The sequence below is a fragment of the Sus scrofa genome, chromosome 17 (genome assembly GCF_054392235.1).
Source record: "Sus scrofa isolate SSC_HxYL_T2T_F1_AM1 chromosome 17, Sscrofa_HxYL_maternal_Yorkshire_Landrace_v2.0, whole genome shotgun sequence".
Taxonomy (NCBI): domain Eukaryota; kingdom Metazoa; phylum Chordata; class Mammalia; order Artiodactyla; family Suidae; genus Sus; species Sus scrofa.
Window position 1 is genome coordinate 60,702,178 of NC_139399.1, and position 26,875 is coordinate 60,729,052.

Here is a 26,875-nt window from a genome sequence, read left to right on the forward strand (position 1 = left end):
GAACTTCCATGTGAGGCAGGTACGCCCCCTAAAAGACCAAAAGGGGGGCGGGGAGGGGAAATTGTACAGCACAAGGAATATAGCCAATATTTTGTAGTAACTATAAATGGAGCATAATCTTTAAAAATTGTGAATAACTATGTTGCACACTTGAAACATAATATTATACATCAATTATACCAGGGTATGTAGATATGTATGGTTTTAAATTAAAAATGTTTATTGAGGAGTCCCCTTCGTGGCACAGTTGGAAACGAATCCAACTAGGAACAATGAGGTTGCGGGTTCGATCCCTGGCCTTGTTCAATGGGTTAAGGATCCGGCGATGCCCTGAGCTGTGGTGTAGGTCATAGACATGGCTCGGATCCCCTGTTGCTGTGGCTGTGGTGTAGGCCGGCAGCTGTAGCTCCGATTCGACCCCGAGCCTGGGAACCTCCATATACTGCAGGTGCGGCTCTAAAAAGCAAAATAAATAAATAAAATAAATTTTAAAATGTCAATGGAGATACATGTCTACACATACACACATACACAGACATGTATGGTTGATTCACTGACACTGGATTCACGGCCAGCAGCTCTGTAAGTCACGCCTGCAGGAAGCTCACCTCCAGGAGGCACATCGCAGCCTTCCTGTGCTTAGGAACACGGTCAACCCACTCCAGCTCTGTGCTGGGAACCGTCTTAAAGAGTGAAATTGCTAACACACACACACACACACACACACACACACAAATGCAAAAAATCGTACGACTACGTCAACTGAAAAGCTGAGACAAGGAACCAGAGTGTCGCCTTGCTCCACCTCGGCAGGAACACGCACATGGGGCGACTCAAATTTTCCCCGATGTGCGTGTGTCCGTACGTGACTCTGGAAGAACCTCCAGTACCATTTGATGGGCTACAAACACATTTTAGCCAGTAGGCTCATTTGCAAGTACGGAACCCAAGAAGAATGAGGATCTACCGTCCCTGCCTCTACACGCTGCTGGTTGTGCTCTTCCCCCAAAGTGCTGGGTTTCTCAGTGTGCTGTGGACCAAAAGCAGGGGTGCGGTCCCCCCAGAGCACCTCTGGTTGTGTGGCCTGGTGGCTCTGATGGCATATGAGTGGGACCCCCACATCCTGCCCCTCACCTCCCGACGCCTAAGGCCACTCACAGCCCTCAGCTTCTAGCTCCGGAGCAGCTCCGAAGGCTGGCACTGTCAGTGCAGGGCTGGTGCCCAGGGCAGGGGCTTCTCATCGCCCTCCCTACACAACCTCCTTCCAAAAGCCCCTCAAGGTCTTCCTCCAGGAGGGCAGACAGGCCAGTATCTGCAATCCGGAATTATTTCCTTTCCAAGGACGTGGTTTTCAAGGGTTCAGAGAAATCCCGGATGTACAATCTCACGTGTACAAGCTTATCTACTTCCTTCATGCTGATGGTGCCTGACTTCCAGCAGCTTCTCCAAGGGACCGCAGCCTCCACCAGGTTAAGAACACAGGTTAACACAGCGCGGTCACCACTTGCTCCTGCTCCGCCGCTGGAAGGAATCCTTCAGCCTCGCCTGGGTCATTCAGTAATTCCACCCAAACCAACGATGGGCGCGTTCCCCCCACCCAGGGTGCTTCCCCCTCCCCCCGGGAGGGGCTCATTCAAGGTTACGAGGTTACAGGGCAAACGGCAGCATCACCCCCACGAGGCCCCAAAGCAGAGAATACTTTACCAGCCGAAAAATGTGGATGTCTTGGTTTCTGGTCACCAGATGTGCATTCTTGGCTGTGCATGTGGCTGTCTCCAGCTTGTCCCCCGTCAGCATCCAAACCTGAAATTACAGCGTGGAAGAGATTCTCTTTGTTAGCGTTTGAGGCCGGCCTGTTCCCTGTGTCAGCTGACTTTCCAAACACATCAAGCTGAACTTGATACATTCCACTGACCTCCTAGAAGCCTATGATGTCCCCAACGTGCTGAGGACAAGTCCCGGTTCAAGGGCTTCCAGACTCCGGGCAATCACTGCTGGGGGCAGCAACAGCCGGGGCAGCACTTTTGGAAAACTGGCCACACGCTACAGCGGACCCCAGGAAGCTCAGCCTCTGACCTCCTAATCCCCCTGCTGGGAATTCTTCTTAAAGCAGATAGATAAGAAGTCTGACGGCTGAGGGTCGCTTCTACAGCCCACGAGAAGCACCGATTTGTCACTCACACAGGGTCTTTCCACGCCGTCGGGAGCCCCCATGCAACCTCGGGGGGCTTAACCCTGACTATAAACCCCCACCAGTAAATGTGCCAGGTCCTTCCTCAGGCTGTCCGAGAGCATTCTGCATCTGACTGCTGTGGGCTCAGAGAGGGTGGGTGACTGGCCCCGGGGCCACACAGCTAGCGCCTGTCCTGACCAGGCCCAGCACCCAGGTCTTCCTGCTCTGCTGGTTTACAGTTAACCCCTAGTCTCTCTGCTGCCAGCGGAGGTTGGGTGGTTGGAGTCATCGGACAAAGGAACTCCCAGCGGGTAGGATGAGTGCAGGAAGGAAATTAACCAGGAAGGTTCCAGGGGTTCGCCCTGCCGGGTATCCGTCAGGTGCCATGCATTTAATCACATGTTCAGGGCACTGTACCTTTCCCATAGCATCATGAGGCGGGAAACGGAGGTGCTGAGGCATCTGGCCACTTGCCAAGGGCACCAGAAGTGGTGGATGGGGAGGTGGGATTCGAACCCAGCAACAAGTTGTCCGGGATGAAGGCAGGGGACCAGGCTGGGGGCCTCTTGCCTCTAGGTTTGACTCTAATATGCGTCAGCATTTTCCCTCAATGTCCCATCTAGCCTTAAAAATCATGTTATTTTACGTGATCTCGGTTTGGTGCCAGTTTTCAGGGTTCGCTGTAAGAAAGCAACACTCGGGAGGAAACTGGGAGGCTCCGGTAGGTTCTAGAAAACCATGGATGAGGCATCGGCACGCTGAGGCTCACGTCCCATGAGGGGACAAGAGGAGGACCCCTCGGGGACGCTCTAGTCCCAGGTCTGCACTTCCCAGCATGAGAACCTGCACCGGGAACCCTCCTGGCTCGGTCTCGGGTGCTGCACATGCGAACAGGTGAAGCAGGAAGTTCCCAGGTCCTCACACCTCCCGGCCTGTGAAAGACCCACCTTAGACCCTAATGACAAAGGAGCCTGACCCCCAGCTACACATTCCCACCCCTCCTGCAACGAGGGGACCCAGGAAGAAAAGTCCAGAGCACACCCTGCCGATAAAACACTTCCGCTTTTAGAGCAAAAACCCTCGGGATGCAGCCAGCAGCAGAAACTGGACTCTCCTGCACTCCAAGAGGAGAGGTCTTAGAAAACGCCGGGGACAAACACCAAACACCCCGATGCGGCACAAACAGGCCTTTCTGACCTCAGGCTTTTCCCCCAAACAGGTCTCACTGGCAACTTCCTTGCCAAGAGCCAGGTCCCTGAGCCAAAGACACGCGATGGAATTTGGTTTACAGGACACGCACCCACATAGGCAAGTGAGCCTCCCCGGGGCTGGAAGGCAACAGGGGCTGCTTTGCGACAGCAGGCTCATCCCTCCTCTCACAGCCAACCCACCAGCGGGCCCTCCTGCCGGACACGGCCCCAGGACGCGGCCCAAGCAGGAGCTCCCGAAGGGGCAGGCGGCAAATGCACTTGTTTTCAGGACAAGCTGTTGAGAGAATCCGCGCCCCAGGCGCCCTCTACTGGCCGATCTCAGGATGAAACTCCTGGCTACATATTTTTTGGCTCCAAACAGCCAAGTACAAAAATGTAAATACAGCAGTTTGCTGCGGCAGGCGGTCCCTATGGTGGGTGGTCACTCCTTCATCCAGACCACCAGACAGATGGCAGGCAAGCCGGTCACTCAACAAGAATGTAACAAGCATCCCAAGCGTGCAGGACCAGAGCTGGTCCTGAGAGCAGAGGACATGCTCGTGGTCCCGCCTTCACAGAGCACCTGCCAGTGAAGCAAACACACCAGACATCTGCCGACCCGGCGGAAGTGACGTCAGGGCTCCAGGTCGCTGTCCACGCGAGCCTGGTTCCAGCACGCCTCCACCCTGCCCATCTCCCCCTCTGCTGGAGGATCCCCGGGCTGCTCTAAGTCTGGGATTCATCTCCCTGGGACGGGCCCCTGCAGCAGTGGGTCCCGGAAGCTCAGCCTACCTTGATGCCGGCGTTCCTCAGGGTCTCCAGGGTGGGCCTGACGTCTGCCTGCAGCTGGTCCTCCACCCCCGTCAGGCACAGCAGCTCCATCTCCATCTCCAGGCTCTCGATCACCGTGGCCACTTTGAGGGAGCGGTCGTGCACGCTCAGCTTGGCCTGGACGTAGCGGGCCTGAGACACACCCGGGGACATGGTCACCACTCAGGGTGGGAGGCTCAAGGCGGACCAACTGGCAGGAGGAACGTCTCATCCCCCAACACTGGGCAGGGACCCCAGCACCTGGGTGAACCTCAAAGGGGTGAAACCAAGACCTTCCTGCCTCCTTCCAAGTTCCTCAGTCCAGATGCTGGAGCCGAAGCTGCCAGAGTTCCACCCTTGCTCTATACGCATCTGCTGTGCAATTTCCAGCAAGCTGCTTAACTTCTCTGATCCTTAACTGTTTTTCTCCATGAAGCAGCAATAACAGCCCCAACAGCACAACTCAAGATCTTAGAAACACAGTGGGTTCTCCCCACACAACACACACTCTGTAACCAAGAACCCTTGACCACCAGGTTTTCTTAAGACAAAGTCCCACCTCCAAAGATCACTGAGGCAGCCCTTCTGCTTATTCCCTTTAAAAAAAAAAAAAAATTCTTTTTAGGGCTATACCCGCAGTACATGCAAGTTCCTGGGCTACAGGTTGAATCAGAGTTGCAGCTGCCAGTCTATGTCACAGCCACAGCAACGCTGGATCTGAGCCACATCTGCGACCTAAGCCATAGTGGCAACACCAAATCCGTAACCCACTGAGACAGGCCAGGGATCGAACCTGCATCCTCACAGAGACAACACTGGTCCTTAACCCACTGAGCGGTGTCAGGAACCCCCATGTCCCCTCTTTACAGTGTTAGCAAAGATACGGTCGTCTCAAAATTGGAAGAATTTATCAGGGCTAGAACTCTTTTTATTTTTCTTTTTGAGGACTTGATGTTTCTCCCTCTTTTTTTTACTTTTTTTTTTTTACTATAGCTGATTTACAATGTTGTTCCAATTTCTGCTGCAGAGCAAAGTGATTTGGTTACACATATATATAATTCTTTTTAGAGTTCCCTGTGCTACTGAAAGGCTAAAACTCTTGTTAAATAAAACTTTACAAAGAACTCAAGCATATAAAAGAGACAGACCCAAGCACGGTTTCTCTGGGGAGAGCAGAAAAAGGCCCTGCAGCCTTTCCCCCAAACTTCGCCTCTCCCCGTTCCTGCCACATGTAAATACATTCAGTCAGCTCCGAGCTGGACTAGGCGTACAAAGGCCTTCCCCTCAAGGAACACACAATCCATGGCACAAAATGAAAACTAGCTGGACACATTTATACTGGAAGCCTTGGCCACAAAAGTCCATGATCTGGTTCAAGTCCAACATTTTTTACAGCTTAAAGATATGAGGGCTCCCAGAAAGCTTACTACTTCAAATTTGAAACTTTCATTTCAAAGTTTCCAGGAGCTTTATAATGACTGCCCTTAGTGTGGGCTGGTAGTATAGGAGCAAACCGGACTGATAAAGTCTCTGCTGTCAGAAAGACTTTATTCTGGAAGGAAGATACATTTTAAAATGTTAAAATATATACATAAAAGAAGTCATTACCGTTGATGATAAATGCCCTGAAGGCAGTTCACCGGGGTGATGGCTGGGGAGGGATGAAGTGGGGCTGCTTAGATGAGGGATCCAGGCAGGCTGCTCGGAGGAGGCGGCATCTGAGCGCCGACCCAAAGGAAGGGGTGGGTGCACGGAGCAGCGGGAGTGAGGAGAGCTCCAGGCGCAGAGGAGAACGTGTGGCTCAGAAACCACGTGGGTGCGGCCAGAGCCGAACGCGGGAGCGGGAGGGCTAAGAATGACAAGAACGTCCACTCACCTCAAAGTCCTGATACTGCTCCTCCGCCAGCGACTTCTTTGCCACCACGAGCACCCGCAGCCCTTCCCGGGCCATGTTTCCACACTGCGGAGCAGACCGCGGTCAGCGGGAGCCGCGCCCAGGGCGCACGAAGCCCTGACGCCCCGCGGGGGCCAAGGCTGTGGCGGCGGCTACTGGAGCACTGGCCCCCCCAAAGCATCTCTCTCAGCAGAGCTTCTGGGGGGTCCCAAATTGAAGTAACGGCAGTAAGATGTCACAGACGACTCTGGGTTTCTGGCTCGCTGGAAAGACTGAGCCTGTGACCAACACGGGGGCGCCTCCCCAAATGACCACAGTCGGTGACGCGGAAAGGTGGCCGCTTCCATGGGGTCCCAATGGAAACGACCTGACAAACGGAGGGGTCCTGCCCCCCGCCCCACCCCCACCCACTGCAGCCACTTCCCACTGCCCGCCCTGGGACAAGGTGGCCTGTGACGTGGCCCCATGATGCTCAGTCCCAGTAGCCACACCCTTGTCTGATCTGCTGCCCTGAGTGCGGGCTGGACCCCGGGCCTGGTTCCTAACAGCACAGGGCAAGGCGAGGGGAGGTCCCCTGTGAGAAGGTGGCTTCCGCCTGCTCTTGGCTCCCTCTGGCGAAGCCAGGGCCACACTGTAAGCTGCCCTGGGGACAGACCCACATGGCAAGGAATGTGCCACCTCCAGCCAAGAGCCACTGAGCAGCTGAACCCTGGCCACGACCACGAAGTGAGCTTAGAAACGGGTCCTGCCCCGGTTGAGCCCTCAGATGAAACCCCAGCCCAGGCGACCCCCTGACCGCAGCCTGTGCTGAGGACCCCGCGAAGCTGTGCTTGGATTCCTGACTGTAAGAAGTAACACATAACATTCTAAGCTGCTAAGAAGCTTTGGTGTGATGCGTTAACACAGCCACAGAAAATGAATCCGGGGACCCAGCCGGTTATCCCACGCCAGGGACCGACCCCAGAACACTCTCCCAAGCCCTGTTTTCACGGCCCGTGTCCCACGTACCTCTTCCTCCAGCCAGTCGTTGTACTGCACGATGCCAGCCATGACGACATCCGCTCCCTTCATGTAAAACGTAATCTCTCCAGTTGACTCATCCTGGGGGGGAGGGGGGCAGGAGGAATGAATAACCAAGAGGGGCACCCGCCTCCTGCTCCAGTGCCCGCTTCCCAGCGGAGCTGCTGCTCAAAGTGTCCCCAGCGGACGCCAGTGTTTTCTCACTTGGCCCAAGATAAAAAGCAAAGGGGGGCTCACTTTGGGGCGAAGGCTACAGAAAAATAGAAGAAAAGTCAAAGCATGAGGAAAAAAATCGTTCAAGGATGAACGCAAGATCAAAAGGACTTCAGCACTTTGTTCTGAAGGCTACTCCTACTCTAACGGGAATGGACTCCCACGCCACGAGATAATTTCAAATTTACACATGGGGCTGTCACGATCACCAAAATGTGGGCCACCAGAAAGAGCTGGGAAGTAAGACAATTCTCGAGCTCAGGGTTTCTCGACTTGGGCGCTGTGAACATGTGGGGCTGGAGGAGTCTTGGCTGTGAGGGGGCTGGACCCGGCACTGCACCACCTTCTGTAGCATCCCTGGGCCTCTGCCACTAGATGCCACCCTCAGCCCCCACAATGACAACCAAAAGGCCTCTAGGCATTAACAAACGTCCCCTGGGGGCCACTCTGCCGCAGCAGAGAACCACTGACCTAGATGATGCCGGACCCTCACGTCTGCCCGAGCACGTAGCCCGAGAGCCACTCCTCCGATTTTCAGTTCACACCAACCAGACTTCCTGGGGAGAGGATGACCTCCCGGCACAGGCATCGGATGCTGAGTCCTGGCACCAGCTCCCGGCTGTGTGCGCGGCTGTGTGCGCGGGGACAAGCTACTTGTCCTCTAGATCTCAGTTTCCTCGTCGATAAGACAGGGACCCTCACAACCTTTCCTGCAGAGACTGTTGTGGCTTCAATGAAGTCATCTACACAAAGCAGGGGGCAAAGGACCACCACAGGCAGAAGCTGCTCCGCCAGCGTTCACATGCCTGTTGGGATGACAGGAACTCAAGACCCACAATCACAGGGCACTGTAGGCAGCCCTGGGGCTCAGAATGGTGTGGTTTTGCCCCCAGGGGACTTTGGCAATGTCTGGAGATGCGTGTGGCTGTCTCAACAGGGAAGGACTCCTGGCATCTAGCGGGCAGAGACCAAGGGTGCCGTTCACATCCTCCGGGCACAGGACAATCCCCGCGGAAGAGAACCATCCCGCCCTAAATGGCTGAGAAGCCCTGGCTTTAAGGACCACTGGTTCCTTTTCCCATGACTCTTCCTCAGTGACCTTCACCAGGGAGCCTGGAGGCAGCAGAGGCGGGCAAGGGTAACTGAGCTCAGCCATGACCACCTCGTGCCTAAATCCTCCCACCCCGGGAGCCCCGAACGCAAGCCTGTGAGCTCCTCATGGGATGTGAAAGAATACCCAAGGTCAAAGCAGCGGTACAGGTTCATCCTCTAAAGCCACGTCTGGATGCTGCGACTCACTGATAATCTTTTAGAACAACAAGCTTACTCATAAAAGCACCCACAGGCCACAAAGAGGCACCTGCACGTTGAAGCTGTCAGACGTGCAGGCTGCCGCTTTGACGGATGGCATCTATGCTTGCTTGTGACTCGGGCCAAAGACAGCGGTGGGGTCTGAACATGAAAGCATCCAAGTTGTTTTTTTTTTCCTTTCCCCTTCACCCAAGTGGTGCTATGGGAAATAACGCCCCCTCCGCAGCTTCCTCTACTGCAGAGGGGGCTCAAGAGGGCTCGGACATCGCGGCCAGCATAAACACTGTATCGACCGTCTCCGCCCATTAGTCATTTCCTCTCACCAAGTTCAGCACAAGGTTACTGGGTTCCCATGTTATGGCAAGATTACGCCATAAATTTACAGAGATGGGCTGGGTGTGTTGCATTGTTTTGGGGCCTCATCTTTTTCCACTGTGGTCTGATTCTGGCACCTGTTCCAAGGCCTCTTTTCAGCAGACAATGGCAGGGCATGATCTGATCTGTACCAACCATCCAACTTCACCTCGCCACGTGGGAAGAGTGTCGGGAGGGCAGGGCGGCGGCACATCTTGAAACAACAAAAACAAAACCGGCGACAGAGACGAGCCCGCAAGGCCCAAGGAAAGCAGCTTCTCTGCCCTTACCAACCTTCTCAGAAGAGAGGTGCAAGCAAAGACCAGACCCTGCTCAGGGAGGGCTAAGAAGATTCTGCCAAGTACCGTCTCACCCACAGTCAAGAGGGTTGAGGACCCAGGCAACAACAAAACTGTAACTGGCACCAGTCACCAAAGCAAGTCGAGAAACGTTTTTATAACTGAGTAAAAACCTCCTCACTTTGGGTAACCAGGCGGTTATTTTCAAATAACAGACAGGAGAGAGGGACACGTTAGGACAGACTTTCTCAGGAGCTCCCTGGTGGCTCAGTGGGTTAAGGATCAACACTGTCGCTGTTGTGCAGATTTGATCCCTGGCCTGGGAACTTCCTCATGCTGTGGGGAAAAAAAGAAGAAGAAGAACAGAGTTTCTTACCCCTGGCACAATGAACATTTGGGCTGGGAAATTCTTGGTTAGGAAGCTATCCTGGCCTCTACCCACTAGAGGCCAGTGGCACCATCCTGAGTCGTGACAACCGAAACTGTCTCTAGATGTGTTCCTACAGCCCCTGGGAGCAAGACGACCCCAGGAGGAGAATCGCTCATCCTGGAAAGGAGAGGCAGATTTCTGCAAGTGGAGAACTAGCCCAAGAGCCTTGATTGCCACCCAGAAAAACCAGAGATAAAGTGGGAAATAGGTCAGAAAGCAAAAATACTAGCAAAATAATATGCATTTCATTAAAGACAGATGGATGTGCCCGGATTCGCTGTTGGCAGTAAGAAATGGAAAACAACTTAAGCATCCAAGAAAGGAATATTTAACTCAATAAAGCTACATTCTTTTCAGCAAAACCCCATGCACACATTAAAATCATAAAAATCATGTTTTAATGATATGAGAACATGTTCACCATACTTATTGTTGGAGGGGTTTATTTAGAAAGATTTACGTGGAGTTTGGTGCCAATTTTATCAAAATGGTGTAGATGTTTACATGCATTTATGCTTAGAGAAAAACAGAAGGGAAATGCCCTGAAAAGGCAATTTGGGGTGGCGAAAATACAGATGATTGGTTCTGATCCCCGTCTTTACATATTTATTTGTTCTGAATGCCTTAATGCAATGCTGATTTTTTTAAACTGTAATCTGGGAAAAGCAAAGTGCTTTTTTTTTTCTTTTTTTTTTTTTTTTTTGTCTTTTTGCCTTTTCTAGGGCCACTCCCGAGGCATATGGAGGTTCCCAGGCTAGGGGTCGAATCGGAGCTGTAGCTGCCGGCCTATGCCAGAGGCACAGCACCATGGGTCCGAGCCATGACTGCGACCTACACCACAGCTCACGGCAACACCGGATCCTTAACCCACTGAGCGAGGCCAGGGATCGAACTCACAACCTCATGGTTTCTAGTCGGATTCGTTAACCACTGAGCTAGGATGGGAAGTCCTGCAAAGTGCTATTTTAAATAATGATGGATTTGCCCATCCAACAGCAATCCACACTTCTAAGCACACGGTCCCGTTCTTGCTATGGGGAGACGCACAGGTCACACCTCATGAAAAATGACGTGTGGTGTCTGGACACGACAGCCCTCCGAGACTAAAGGAGGGGTGACATACGCCAGCTACTTATTCTAGAATGGCTGATACTGGGCACTATGGGATGATGATTCAACCTTCCAGTGACTTCAGCAGAGCCCACGGCCCTAGGCCTTGAAAAAAGGAAGGCTGGACCAAAACGAAAGTAAGTTCATGGGAGGTGGTGACTCTCATCCCCAGGAAACACCCACCCACAGGATACGTGCGGCTGCTCCCAGGCCACGGATGCTCCTGCTGTCGGAGCTGTACTCACGATACGGTTTAGAAGGCGGGGCCAGGCCAGGTGTGGACCAGTGCAAAGAGCAGCAGCTGCATCTCACGCCAAAAACTGCCCAGGATATATGTTTGGTAGGGTCTGAGGACCTGCCGGCCTCAGGGACACAAAAACCCTCTAAAATGTGCTGTTTTCAAAGCACATTCATTCTGTGTCACTGGATCGGCAGAAGAGCAGCTCATGGAGCTATTTCTTTTCTTTTTTTTTTTTTTTTTTTTTTTTTGTCTTTTTAGGGCCACACCTGAGGCATATGGAGGTTCCCAGGCTAGGGGTCAAATCGGAGCAACAGCTGCCGGCCTACACCACAGCCACAGCAGAGTGGGATCCAAGCTGTGTCTGCGACCTACACCACAGCTCACGGCAGCACACCATATCCTTAACTCACTGAGCAAGGCCAGGGATCAAGCCTGCGTCTTCATGGTTTCTGGACAGATTCGTTTCTGCTGCGCCACGACGGGAACTCCCATGGAGCTATTTCTGACCTTCACCTGCAGAAGCGGTCTCTTCAACGGCTCCCACTTTCCCTGTCTCCTGGTGTTCACGCCCCTGTGTGGTCCCTGCCCCCCAACTGACCTGCTTCCACTAACAGAATGAGGCCAAAGTTCTGCAACCATATGCCGTCTGTCCTGTTTACATCTCACAGACTCACTATGATGAAGCCAGCTGACGCGAGAGCCGGTCCAAGGAGAGGCACAGCACGAGGGGGGCCTCTGCCCATCAGCTGGTTCAGAATTAAGGCCCTCAGTCCAATGACCACAAGGAACTGACCTTGCTGACAACACTGATTCACCTGGAAGAGGATCCTGTCCCAAATGAACCTTGGATGTCTGCAGCCCCCGAGACCCCGAGACAGAGTAAGGCTGCGCCCGGACTCCTGGACCCAGAAACCATCAGATAACATCTCTGGTTGTTTTCAGCTGCCACATGCAGGATAATCTGTCATGACGCCGTATGTAATTAACATGCCGCCTCAACATTACTGCGGGTACTCTATGAACTTTTAAACCACGTCCCTCTCATCATACCCAACCCCAGGTCCCGGCAGTGACGAGTATGACCTGGGAGACAGACATCCTAAGGCGGAAGCCAGTGCCGACTCTTATAAGTAGGTGAACCTGGGGAGGATTCTTCATCTCCCCATGCACACTTCCCTTTCTCCTCTGTCAAATACCAACCACGACGGTATCATGAGAATTAGATGAGTATTCATAACAAACAAAATAGACTTTGCAATGAAGAATATTTTAAGGGACAAGGAAGATCACTACATAATGATCAAAGGATCAATCCAAGAAGATACAATTTTAAATATCTACGCACCCAACATAGGTTCACCACAATATATAAGGCAACTGCTAACAACCTTAAAAGGACAAATCGACAATAACACAATCATAGTGGGGGACTTTAACACCCCACTTACAGCAATGGACAGAGGAACCAGACTGAAAATCAATAAGGAAACACAGGCCCTGAATGAAGCAAGAGACCAGATGGACCTAATAGGTATTTATAGGACATTCCATCCAAAAGCAACAGAATACACATTCTTCTCAAGTGCACATGGAACATTCTCTAAGATTGATCACATCCTGGGCTACAAATCAAACCTCAGTAACTTTAAGAAAATTGAAATCATATCAAACATCTTTTCCAACAACACTATACAACTGGAAATCAGCAACAAGAAAAAAACTGCAAAAAAACACAAACACACACACCCACAAAAAAAAAAAAAAAAAAAAGGAGCTCCTGTCATGGCTCAGTGGTTAACAAATCTGACTAGGGACCATGAGGTTGCAGGTTCGGTCCCTGGCCTTGCTCAGTGGGTTAAGGATCTGGTGTTGCCATGAGCTGTGGTGTAGGTCACAGACACGGCTCGGATCTGGAGTTGCTGTGGCTCTGGTATAGGCCAGTGGCTACAGCTCTGATTCGACCCCTAGCCTGGGAACCTCCATGTGCTGCGGGTGCGGCCCTGGAAAAGACAAAAAGACAAAACAACAACAACAACAACAAGAAAAACACAAACACATGGAGACTAAACAACATGCTACTAAACAACCAACAGATCACTGAAGAAATCACAGAGGAAATTAAAAAATACCTAGAAGTTGGAGTTCCCATAGTGGCTCAGTGGTTAATGAATCCGACTAGGAACCATGAGGTTGCGGGTTCGAACCCTGGCCTTGCTCAGTGGGTTAAGGATCCGGCATTGCTGTGAGCTATGGTGCGGGTTACAGACACAGCTCAGATCTGGCATTGCTGCAGCTCTGGCATAGGCCGGCAGCGGCAGCTCCAATTAGACCCCTAGCCTGGGAACCTCCATATGCTGCGGGCAGCCTTGGAAAAGACAAAAAGACAAAAAAAAAAAAAAAAAAAAAAAAAAAAAAAAAAACACCTAGAAGCAAATGACAACAAAGACACAACACTCCAAAACCTATGGGATGCAGCAAAAGCTGTTCTAAGAGGAAAGTTTATAGCAATACAAGCCCACCTCAGGAAACAAGAAAAAGCTCATATAAACAAGCTAACTTTACATCTAAAGCAGCTCAAGAGAGAAGAACAGACAAGACCTAAAGTTAGTAGAAGGAAAGAGATCATAAAGATCAGAACAGACATCAATGAACTAGAAACAAAGAAAACCATAGCAAAGATCAATGAAACGAAAAGCTGGTTCTTTGAAAAGATCAACAAAATTGATAAACCCTTAGCCAGACTTATCAAGAAAAAAAGAGAGAGGACTCAAATCAATAAAATTAGAAATGAAAAAGGAGAAGTAACAACAGACATCACAGAAATACAAAGGATCATAAGAGACTATTATATGCAACTATACGCCAATAAAATGGAAAACCTAGAAGAAATGAACAAATTCTTAGAAAGGTATAATCTTCCAAGACTAAACCAAGATGAAATAGAAAAGATGAACGGACTAATCACAAGAACTGAAATTGAAACTGTGATTAAAAAACTTCCAACAAACAAAAGCCCAGGACCAGATGGCTTCACAGGTGAATTCTATCAAACATTTAGAGAAGAGCTAAAACCTATCCTTCTGACAAAATCCAACACCCATTTCTGATAAAAAACCCTTCAGAAAATGGGCATAGAGGGAACCTACCTCAACATAACAAAGGCCATATATGAGAAACCCACAACTAACGTCACTCTCAATGGTGAAAAGCTGAAAGAATTCCTGCCAAGATCAGGAACAAGACAAGGATGTCTGCTCTTGCCACTACTTTTCAACATGGTTTTGGAAGTCCTAGCCACGGCAATCAGAGAAGTAAAAGAGATAAAAGGAATCCAAATTGGAAAGGAAGAAGTAAAACTATCACTATTTGCAGATGACATGATACTATACCTCGAGAATCCTAAAGACTCTACCAGAAAACTGTTAGAGCTCATCCATGAATTTGGCAAAGTTGCAGGATATAAAATTAATACACAGAAATTGACGACATTTCTATACACTAACAACAAAAGAGCAGAAAAATAAATTAGGGAAACAATCCTATTTACCATCACATCCAAAAGAATAAAATACCTAGGAGTAAACCTACCTAAAGAGACAAAAGACCTGTACTCTGAAAACTATAAGACATTGATGAAAGAAATCAAAGATGACACAAATAGATGGAAAGACATACCATGCTCTTGGATTGGAAGAGTTAATATTATCAAAATGACTATACTACCCAAGGCAATCTATAGATTCAATGCAATCCCTATCAAATTACCAAGGATATTTTTCACAGAACACGAACAAAATATTTTAAAGATTGTTTAGAAGCACGAAAGACCCAGGATAGCCAAAGACATCCTGAAAAAGAAAAATGGAGCTGGAGGAATCAGGCTCTAGGACTTCAGACTATACTACAAAGCAACAGTCATAAAAACCGTATGGTACTGGCACAAAGACAGACATATAGATCAGTGGGACAGGATAGAAAGCCCAGAATTCAACCCACGCACCTACAGCCAACTAATCTATGACAAAGGAGGCAAGACTATACAATGGAGAAAAGACAGCCTGTTCAATAAGTGGTGCTGGGAAAACTGGACAGCCATATGGAAAAGAATGAAATCAGAACACTCCCTAACACCATACACAAAAATAAACTCAAAACGGATTAAAGACCTAGATATAAGACCAGACACTATAAAACTCTTAGAGGAAAACATAGGCCAAACACTCTCTGACATAAACAACAGCAACATCTTCTCAGATCCACCTCTTAATGACAGTTAAAACAAAAATAAACAAATGGGACCTAATTAAACTTCAAAGTTTCTACACAGCAAAGGAAACTCTAAACAAAATGAAAAGACAACCCACATAGTGGGAGAAATTCTTCGCAAATGAATCCACTGACATTCCTATTACTGATATTCCTATTACATTCCTATTACCTCCATTCCTATTACTACTTACTCTTACTACTAATTATTAATACCACTATTACTAATTTGCTATAATACAATCAACAACCCTGATCCCTAAGGCATGAAATACTTATGTAGACAGGGTGGAAGGGATTCTCATTTGGTTTTTAAAACACCTAGAAAAAAGAGTTCCCTTCATGGCTCAGTGGTAATGAACCCGACTAGTAACCATGGGGACACAGGTTCGATCCCTGGCCTCACTCAGTGGGTTAAGGATCTAGCATTGCTATGTCTGGTGTGGGTCACAGACACAGCTCAGATCTGGTGTTGCTGTGGCTGTGACATAAGCCAGCAGCTGTAGCTCTGATTCGACCCCTAGCCTGGGAACTTCCATATGCCACCAGAGCGGCCCTAAAAAGACCCCAAAAAAAAAAACCAGAAAAGATGAGAGAGTCTTATTCCCAAGATTCTCATGATCTGAGGCAGAGTTTTTTCCAGCCAAGCCAAACAATGTGAAGAACCTTTAAAAATACCAGGGAACCTTCCCAATACCAAAATAGGACTGGGCTCAAGGATGCTGCAATTTTTTAAGCTCCTATGGTAATTCTGATGAACAGCCAGGTTTAAGAACCACTGAGCTGAGTGGCTTATGAACACAAGGCTTCCAGACTTCCTAGAAAGGAAAGTGTAAGTAAAACCACAAAAAAGACAACAAGATATTAATTCAGATGCTTCCGATTGGCAAAATTTTAAAAGTCTGACACTATCAAGTGCTGCTGAGGATCGCGAAATACAATGGGACTAAGATGAGACGAGCTCTTTGGAGAAAATGTTGACAACATCTGACAGAGTTAAAGATGTATACATTCTACACCCCAGAGAGTCTACCTGAAAAACACAGACATATGTACAGTGGAGAATTGAGCAGACAAGGCTATGCATGGCAGTGCTCTTTCTCCTGGTTAAAAAATGTGGCAACAACCTAAATGTCCATCAACAGGGAATGGCAAGAGACAGAGGAAATGAGGTCTATTTGCAAGATGTAATACCTTAAGTCACCTAAGAATAAATAAAGTGGAATTATGTGTATGAATACAATTTCTTTTAAATGTTAAATGAAAAACAGGAAGTGGAATAATGATACCTATACTATGATGGCATTCATAGAATAAAAACATGAAAATCCATGATACATAGTATTTATACCCAAATATGCCTGGTAATAGTATTTTGAAATTCACAGGAATGATGAAGAACTTAGGGTAAGAATGGAGAAGACACACATCTAGAAAGGGCAGATGGGACTTCCATGGCGTGCACAACATTTTGTTCATAAAAATTTTCAAACGACAATACAAACCAAAACATGGATGAGTACACAAATACAAGTTTGAGCAAGTGAACTCAAACTCCGAGGGTATCTACTGTACCACTTCCTTTACATAAGGTTCAAAAGGAGACGAGCCGGTGGTAGAAGTAGGGACAGTGGTGGTATCCATGGGGGGAGGAAGGATGCAGTCATGAGAATGGGGCAGGAGGGAGCTGCTGGCCTGATGGTGGGAGGGCCTCTGCTCCTTGCCCCGGATGCCAGCTGCATGGGTGTGTTCACTTGAGCTGTACACCTCTGAAGTTTGCACTTTTCTCTGTGTATGCTGTACCTCAGTAAAGTTCCAAAAAATATAAAAAGAATATCCAAAGTACCATGAATGCTAAGGGACTGCTGTATTTTTTTCCCATACCTTTTGTGATCATGTGAATGAACTATCATCAAAAATATTTAATGACAAGGATGTCAAGACTGTTCAATAGGGAAACAACAGTCTTTGCAGAAAACAGGGCTGGAACAAGTCCATATACCCACCCACAAAAGAATGAAGTTAAACCCCTACCTCACGCCATATACAAAAATAACTCAAAATGAGAGTTCCTGTTGTGGCTTAGTGGGTTAAGGACCCAATACTGTCTCTATGAGGATGTGGGTCCTATCCCTGGCTTGGCTCAGTGGGTTAAGGACCCAGTGCTGCAGCAAACTGTGGCATACATCACGGATGTGGCTTGGATCCACTGTTGCCATCGCTGTGGCCACAGCTGCAGCTCCAATTCGACCCCTAGACTGGGATTCCCCTACAGTGCAGGTGTGGCCATAAAAAGAAAAGGAAAGAAAAAAAAAAAAAAAAAAAAACAAACTCAAAATGGATCAATGACCTCAAAAGATAAAACTACCAAAAACTTCTAAAAGAAAATATAAGGGTAAATTTTCATGACCTCAGATTTAGCGATGGACAATCAGATATGACACCAAAGTCAAGAACAACAAAGGAAAAAATAAACTGGACTTCATCAAAATCAGTAACTTCTGTGCATCAAAGGAATTTTATCAAGAAAGTGACAAGACAAGCTACAGAATAAAAGCAAATATTTGTATATCATCACTCTGATAAGCGTCTAGTATCCAGACCATATAAAGACCTCTTAACCCAACAAGAAAGACAGCCCAATTAAAAAGTGGGCAAAGGGCTTGAACAGACATTTCTCCAAGGAAGAAATACAGGTGGCCAATAAATATAAGAAAAGACGCTCAGTATCCCTAGCCATTAGGGAAACACAACTCAAAACAATGAAATACCATTTCCTAACAACTAGGAGGGCTACAATTAAAAAAAAAATAGGAAGATAACAGGTGTTGATGAGGATGTGGAGAAACTAGAGCCTTCATACATTGCTGGTGGAATGTAAAAGCTGCAGCATTTTGCAGAAAACTTTGTAGGGTCCTCATAAAGTTGAAAGATAGAATTATCTAGCAATTAGGAAAAGGACTCAGCTATTCCACTCCTAGGTATCCACTTGAAAGAAGTGAAAACACGTATTCAAATCCTCATATACAAGTGTTCACAGTCACACTATTCACAATAGCCAAAAGGTGGAAACAACCCAATGTCTGTCGATGGATGAATGGATAATCAGCGTGAAATATTACTGGCCATTAAAAAGAAGGACGTACAGATAAATGCTGCAAGACGGATGTGTATCTTACAGATACACAAGGTCACATACTGTGTGATGCCATTTATATGAAATACCCAGAAGAGGGAAATCCTAGAGACAGAAAGGAGATTGGAGATTTGCAGGGACGAGGAGGAAGGTGGTGATATGGGAGGGACTGCTTTATGGGTACAAGGTTTCCTTTTGAGGTGATGCAAATGTTTCAAAACTTGACAGCAGCCCTGGCTGCAGGAGAGATCCTGAAGATACTCAATGCCAATGGATGACACGTTTAAATAATGTGGATTCCACCGCGGTAGAAAACAACATTTAATTAAAGAAGAGCGTGTACAAGAGAAATGCCCAACCCACACCCATTAGACCTTCCCCTCTGGACCTGGGTTAACCAAAAGCTGATCAGCAATCCGAGATCTGTCCAGTGGAGGAACTACCTCTCTCTGCTGAGGGAAGCCTGGACCACAGACATCACGATAGAATCAGAAAGGGATGAAAAAGCGTGTGGTGCCAGAGGCACACACACAGCCGATTTGGGGCATTTTTTAAACCAATTTAAGTCATAAAGCAAAGCTCACTCACCCTCACGATGATGCCCATGCGTTTGCTCTCGTAGGTGAAAGGGAAGATCTGCAAGATGGTGAAGTTCAGGATCTGGTCGCCAGGGGTCCTCAGCTGCATGGACGACTGGTCGCGGCCCACAAGCGTTAAGCCCACACTCTCGGTCCACTGCACCAGGGCCACCTAAAAGGGAGAAGGGTCGAAGGTCAGACATACAGCCGTGGGTCCCTGTTCACAGGTCAAGCAAATGAACGCAACGGCGGACAGAGGAGCAGAGACGGGTGGCGTGAGCAGTGCCCAGTGACAGCCCAGCAAAGGCTCCTCTGGTCCCGCCGGAGCTCCGCGCTTACAGCTGCCTTCTCCAGGCCCAGTAGCGGGCCACATGCCAGAGCCGCGGCAGAGAGAGACGCACGGGTTCAAGGTGATCCGTGCAAGCACGGAGCAGGACTGGAAGAATCTGCACCAGGCGGACGGCAACTATCGGGAAGGGCGGAGGTGCAGCCGGCTGGGACCAGTGCCGCCCGCGTCAGGCTCCCCGTAGCGCTTCGGGCACACTTCGCCGGGAGGAAGTCCACAGCAGTCCTCCACTGGGCAATCCGGCCCCCCAAGGGCCACGTGGCAACGTCTGGGGTCATTTTTAGTTGTCCCAACTGGGGAGGGGGTATCTGCTACTGGCATCTCGTGGGTGGAGCCAGGGATTCTGCGAAACATCCTCCAACACGCAGGACAGCCACCACCACCGAGAGCCACCACCTCGCAAATGGCAGCACTGCTGAGGACAAGGACGCCAATCTGCAGGGAGGAGGACACTGAGGCTCGGAGAAGCTTATTACCGGGGCCTGGGGTGATGGGCCGAGGAAACAGCCAGGCCGGGCGAGACCCCGGGTCTACCCGGCACAGTCCCGCCCCCCAGAACCCTCCGCACTTCTGGACGCGCGGTTTCCTCACCAGCTGGGAGGGACTTTCTCACAGCCTGAGCAAGGCTCGCTTCACTTCAGGTCAAAGGCATGGAGGAAGCAAATTGCACGACAGGGGCCAAGCTGGTCAGGCCAGAGGTGGAGAGGGCCAGGTGGGGACTGCACGGGGGCGGCAGGGGGGTAGACAAGAGCCCCATCGGACGGAGGCTGCGAGAATGCGGCTCCAGGCTGGCCAGAGCTTCCAGTTTCTCAGGAAAAGCCAGAAATGTGACCTTGTGCCTGAGATCTCGAACTTCTAAATGTGAGCAATGAAGCTGCATGCCTTAAACACCCATGAAGAAAGAAAATAAATCGCTGTCCACAGAGGCATCTGGTCTGGGTCTTCAGACAAAGAAGCAAACAGCAGTGGGAAAGGTGGGGGCAGAATGGGGAGCTGGGGAGGGGAGCCCACCAAGCCCTCACCCGCACTGCCACCTGGAGGGGGGCCCTCCGGGCTGGGGCTGGGGGAGGCGGGGCTAAGTATGACGATCCTCCGGTGTGGGGACCAGCTGCAGGACAAGGTCATCTGCTTACTGGTCAGAACAGCCCACGGAGGCAGGAGTGAGCAGCCGGCTCTACCTGAGGGATGAAGAAACACTCAGACAAGGTGAGACGAGCGGCTCTCAGCGGGCTGAGATGAGATCCGATCCCAGGTCTAGCTGACCCAAGTACGAGGCCCAAGGCCAAAGGCAAACCCGGGTCCCGCAGACGCCCGTCCTCCAAACAGAGGCGCATGCACCTCGCTTGTCCTCAGTGCCTGCCCGGCCACCGCTGGCTCACGTCACCGTTAGATAGTTGATGAGAGGCATGGCAGGCAGAGGAACAGCCCCCAAAGATGCCCACAGCCTAATGCGCACTGAGTTCCACCTCCAAAAAAGGGGCTAATCAAGTAATGGTCAATTATTTGGGGTTATTTGGGGGGGGGTGCTATTAACCTGCATAATCTTTGGAAACTCATTCTCTGTTTAATCTAACCACTCTGAATTTCAACATGACATGTCTTCTCTGCTAACAATCTTCTTTCAGAGTTTAAAATGAACAAATCTGGGAGTTCCCGTTGTGGTGCGGCAGAAACAAATCCGACTAGTATCCATGAGGATGCAGGTTCGATCCCTGATCAGTGGGTTGGCACCTGGCATTGTCGTGAGCTGTGGTGTAGGTTGAAGATGCAGCTCGGCATCTTCTAGGCCAGCAGCTGTAGCTCCGATATGACCCCTAGCCTGGGTACTTCCATATGCTGCGGGTTTGGCCCTAAAAAGCAAATAAGTAAATAAAAGTAAAATAAAATAAAATGAACAAATCTAGGAGTTCTCTGGTAGCCTAACAGTTAAGGATCCAGTGTTGCCACTGCTGTGGTATGGGGTTCAATCCCTGGCCCAGGAACTTCTGCATGCCCTGGGTGTGGCCAAAAAAATAAACTAAAATGAACAAATTTGTAAACATCAGTATATGTAAAATAATCCCATCTGTATATATAAAAAAAACTTGGGTATATGCATTAAAATGCTTATAGGATTAAGAGAAATTACTTCTGGCTTTTATTTTTCTCTGTACTACTAAAATATTCTAGCAACTACATGCATGTTTTATTTTTAATTGTGATTAAGTAAATGTCCCAGCACAAGATAACACACACACAGGTATCTGCCAGCCCCAAAAGCTTGACTAAATTTACCCCTTCCTTTACAGACCCATTTAGTAAAAAGAAGAAAATTCTTCTCTGGGTGCTTTCTAACACTAACTGGGTTCATCCTTGCTTTTAAGCACCTGTTACTTCGCCCCTTAAAAACTGACTTCATTGTTCTGCAAAGATGTGAAAAGTCTGTGACACTGGGCTTCAAGGAGATATGATTATTCCCCTAAAGCCTGTTCTTAACTTCAATCAAGAAAGAATCTGGAATTCCAGGATGGCATGGCTTTCAGGGCTTGGCCAGCCAGGGACACCCCTTTCTCCCCAAGCCCTGGACCCCACAGGACGGTGCTGGAGGGCAGGTTGAGCCATAAATCTGAAATGATCAGCAGTGACAGTTGTTCGTGGGGAAGAGTGAATTACAAATGGAGGCAAACACCTCCTCACGGGCTTTCTTCTAGCGCAGCCCCCTCCCCACCCCCACCCGTGGGTCCTAATCAAAACCTCACAGGCCTCCCTGGGGGCTGATTCCGACAGGATATGAGCTCTGCAGGGGCTTTTCTTTCTCACCTTCCACTCTCTAACTCCGACCCACATCCAGACTGCCTTCATTTAAAGCTGCTTTCCAGCAGAACACATCAAATGCTCTGGGCTCCTAGTGGGAAGAGACCGGTTTAGAACTGGGGGGAGCTCACCAACCCTTCTCAACTGCAGCGGGGACAAACATTTCAGGGGGCAAGTGAGACAACTCCGCTCCTGCCCCAAACAAGATGCTAGAAACGAGGCTGCTGCATCTAGCGGGGCTGAGCTTCCACTCCAGAGAATCCTTCGTGTCACCAAATCAGAAAGGATTCCAGGGTCCTGAGTTCGCTGCCCTTAACAGCTCGAGTTGAGGTCTCAGGGCGCCTTGGGTCTGAAAACCCACAGGTCAGAAGGGCAGCAGAAAGAAATCTCTCAGAAGGTAAGTGAAGGAATAAATTGGACACAAATTCAAGTGCTGGAAGCCAAGAAAGGGGCAGAGGGGGATTCTGGGCTCCGTGAGTCAGCTGTGTGTTCTGGTTTTGGGGTTAGGAAATCAAAAAACAGCGCCTGCTACGCCCACTCCACCTTCCCCTCACCCACCCTGCCCCCCGAAGAAAAGCCTATCTGAAGAATTCTTGCCAGAGCCGTCCATGAAAGGGCTTTTTCATCATTTCTTGGTCAGCAATGCGCCACCTGTGACAAGTTTTAATAATTTTCCCTTTGTACCTGGGAATGTGCGTTTGGGAATTCCGCCAGAGAGGCCTAAGAGCCTTGAATTCTTGTCAAAAGCAGGAAGCAGGGCACAGACTAATCATGAGAACATGCATGAATTTGATATCTCATTAAAGGGGTTGGTTCTCCCGTGGCATTCGACAAGATAAACACGCTTACAGAGAGTGGCCAGTCTGCCTGAATCCAGGCTTTCAAGATGAGAGGTGTATCCACAGACCTCGGGTATTTTTTGCTTAGGAATTAAGAAACAGGAGTTCCCACTGTGGCTCAGTGGGTTAAGAACCTGACTAATATTCATGAGGACGCAGGTTCAATCCCTGGCCTCCCTCAGTGGGTTAAGTATCTGGCATTGCCATGAGCTGCAGTGTAGGCACCAGACACGGTTCGGCGTTGCTGTGGCTGTGGGGTAGGCTGGCAGCTGCAGCTCCAATTGGACCCCTAGCCTGGGAACTTTCATAAGTTGTGGGTGAGGACCTTAAAAAAAAAAAAAAAATCAATGGACAAGATGGTAGAATTGAAAGACCATTCCTTGATCCAAATTTCTTGGCTCCTACTTGAAATTCAGCCTCCTATCACTTAACTGATAAAAATAAATCTTTGAGAAGAAAGAATGGCGTCGCCTCCATAAAAACACAGCCGTTTAGCAACAACTATTTACTTAGGCCCATGTTGGGCCAACACTAAGGTTACACGGGACAGAGCTTTTGTGTGTATGGCCACAGATGACCTCATAGCGAACACCTGGGAAGGCTCATTTGACCGTTTTCTACAGTGTCCTGAAAACCCCACCGTCTTGTCTTATGCAGAACGCCCCTATTCTGAGCAACCCAAATCCTATTTCAAGATCATACCCCAGTGGTTAATCAATAACACGACGGAGGATTTTTTCCCTTAAGGTCCCGACCTCTGTGCTCTGACCTCACCCTTGGGTCCGAGGGCCTGGCCATGTGACAGTGGAGCCCCAGCAGCCTCTTAAATCTCTCTAAGTCAACACCCCACACTCAGCAGTGCACGCGTCTGAATGCTGGCATTGTCCGGGCCCGGAGCTGAGGCTCAGGCACGAGGAGGCATTCGGGGAACACAAGAGGATGTGGTCGTGGAGGAAAAAACAAACCTCAAGGCTGCAAATGGGCTGGAAGAGGGCTGGCCCCGCTCAAGGCCATGGGCTTGCCTTTCCCGGGGGGGGGGGGGAGTTTATCCTCACTCTTTGCAATGGGGTTAAGAAAAATGCAAAATGAGACAACTGGGACCTTTCATACATGCTCAGAGATGTGCAAAGAGACGGAACACGCAAGGCAGTATTCAGGACACTATTTATGAAGGTCAGAAGTGGGGGTCCACCTACATGTCATGCTTGGGAGAGAGAAAAGAATAACCCATGGTTATCTAAGCAGGAGAACAGAGTGCAGCCACTAAGAATCTTCTTACCGTGGCTGGTCCGGAAGGGGTAACACAAGGCACAAATTGAGGTCATCCAACATGTACTATGTTTGTTACACATGCACACATGTAAGATTGGGAGAAAAGACATCAAAATACTTCCGGCTTTTTTCTTCTCTAATTTTCTTCCTTTTCTATAACTAACAAGTTTATGTGACTCTCATAACTAGGGGGGAAACTAAAAATAAAATCTGCGGTGCACCTTCACTGTCCACCCCTTTTTTGTATCACCCCATCGGCATTACTCCAGCTCTGTGACATCTTCACGGATGCAGGAATGCCCTCCATCCAGAGCCTGTGCGCCAGGAGAGACCCACTTGCTCCTTGCCCATCTCTCATGACCGCGCGCAAGGGGCGCCTTTCAAGATTACTGTGAACTAGAGGAGAAACGCCTCCTTCTCGGTTTTCCTTTCTAAGAGCAGGATCCTGAAGAGATGGACCGTAAAGCAAGACACTCAGAAGGCAGGTTTCTGGGGTCTGACAGAAGACAGCTGTTGTCACCAAGCTTGGAAGCTTTTCAAGATGAGAAGAGAAAGAATGGATCCACACAAACAGTGCCACTGAGCGGGGGAGAACTCACTCTGGAACCTCGCCCGGGTCCTCCACGAGCTCCCCAAACACAGGTGTTCACCTCAATGTGGCACCTGTGAGTTTACAAAGAACGTTCCAGCCACCGTTCCATGGTGGGGAAGCGGTCGCTCAGGTTACGAGCCCTGCCTCTGGACGAGGGCCGCCTGGTTTTAGTCTCACCCGCCATGTGGGCTTGCAGGCACTCCTCAGCCGTCTACACCTCATTTGCAAACTGGGCACAATGAGTCACTCTGGGTCATGAGGAATCCCCATCACACAGTGCCCCCTTCTTGCCACTGTCAGCATCACTGCTCCCTCTCGTCTCAAAGGCCAAGAGCTCAGTGTACTGTATCGGCCCCTCTTCGCCAAGGAGGAGGAGGCCGAGGGCGGCCTAAAGTCACAGGCTAATCGATCAGACCAGGCAGTTACACCTGCCGGTAGCTGCCCTGCAGGTGAGGGGCCATGTGGGGCCCTCGTCTATCAGGAAAATTAGTGAAAAGGAGGGTCTTGAAATGCAGATTCTCATTCACGTCATTGCAAGGTGACAAGAGAAGACACGGTGACCCAACATTTTAGCAAAACTCAGCCTTCCGCTGACACCCCTGCAGAGCGACACTGCCACGCCGACGTGCTTGAGAAGACGAGGTCCTTTTGGAAAGCAAAGTGCAGAACCGTATCTACAACCGACAACGGTGCACCTAAATTTTTACAACAGGTTAATAATTAAAGGGTAAGGGAAATTCTAACACGTGCAAAGAATTATCTCTGCAAAGACAGACCTTGAAAACAGTGGGTGGCTCAGAGGCAGGAGTCTGAGGGAGGAGGCCCTGGAGAGACAGAGAACGGGGGTGCCGGGGTAGGAGGGAGACGGACGTCTCACTCTGCGCCATGGGCAGGGGGCGGCCACACAGGACATTCTAAACATTACCTAGAACTGGTAAGTAATGACTCTGAAATTACTGAGCTAGCACAGCCGCATACACAGAGAAACTTTTGGAAGTTGCCGTCATGGCTCAGTGGTTAACGAATCCGGCTAGTATCCATGAGGATGCAGGTTTGATCCCTGGCCTTGCTCAGTGAGTTAAGGATCCAGCACCGCCGTGAGCTATGGTATATGTAGGTTGCGGACACAGCTCAGATCCCAAGTTGCTGTGGCTGTGGCTGTGGCATAGGTGGCTACATGTGCTCAAACAGTACCTGGGCACACGTCATGGGCACATGTGTTCAGGCGCACACACACCCATGTGTATACGTATGTGCCCAAGGAGACGAACACACACATACGCACACTTAGGCCCTACAGGACCATGAAAACCACCTGACTTCCTCCAGGATGCTCCTTAAGCCAGTTCACCCCTCTTCCGTCCTCGGATCACAGGCCGATTCTATTCCCCAGACACATACAACTCAACTGCGTGTCGACTTAAGCGCCCACATTTAGGCAAAACCTGGGAAACTATACCAGAACATAAAAAGCGGTCACCACCAAGGTGAGAATTGGAGGTCGTGTTTATTAATTCCTTTTTTGAATCTACAATTTCTAATTTTTCTGTAATGAGGACATTAGTACTTGTGATTTTAAAGGCAAAAAAAAAAAAAAACCCTATCTCAATATGAAAGAATTCATGGAAAAGACAAAAAAATGGGTCCCAGGGTGGCTTCTACCTGCTCATAGGAGGCACTTCCTTGATCACTCACACCAAGAAACAGGCACATTAAAAGTCGTGTCACCGTGAGCCCCTCTCCTGCACCCCACCTCTGCCAATACCCTGGAAACACAGAATGCCGTCAGGGCTGAAACCTGCTTGCTTGAGCATCTTAGGGACACTTCTCCTGGGCCACATGACATCTCTTTCGCTTCCCCTGGGAGTTACTGTACATGCAGGGAGGGCCTGGCCTCCTTCCCACCTCCCGCCAGGGCTGTAATCAATAGCTGGAGAAAGATGCTTCAAGGCTCCCCAGGCGGAACGTGCACAGGAAACAAGCTTAGGAAATCCTGCTTTCTGTTACA

The 26,875-nt window shown here is 49.4% G+C and overlaps 1 protein-coding gene across 4 annotated transcripts in view; it reads right to left on the bottom strand.

Annotated features, from left to right (window-relative positions):
* Positions 1 to 26,875, bottom strand: part of ATP9A (ATPase phospholipid transporting 9A) — a 136,274-nt gene that overhangs the window by 19,254 nt on the left and 90,145 nt on the right. For all 4 annotated transcript variants that reach the window (XM_013985463.3, XM_013985465.3, XM_013985464.3 and 1 more), the window contains 5 exon segments: positions 19,036 to 19,197; positions 7,076 to 7,168; positions 6,050 to 6,133; positions 4,156 to 4,326; positions 1,705 to 1,803 (listed from right to left, as the gene is read on the bottom strand). In XM_013985463.3, the coding sequence (XP_013840917.2) occupies positions 1,705 to 1,803; positions 4,156 to 4,326; positions 6,050 to 6,133; positions 7,076 to 7,168; positions 19,036 to 19,197 (609 nt within the window).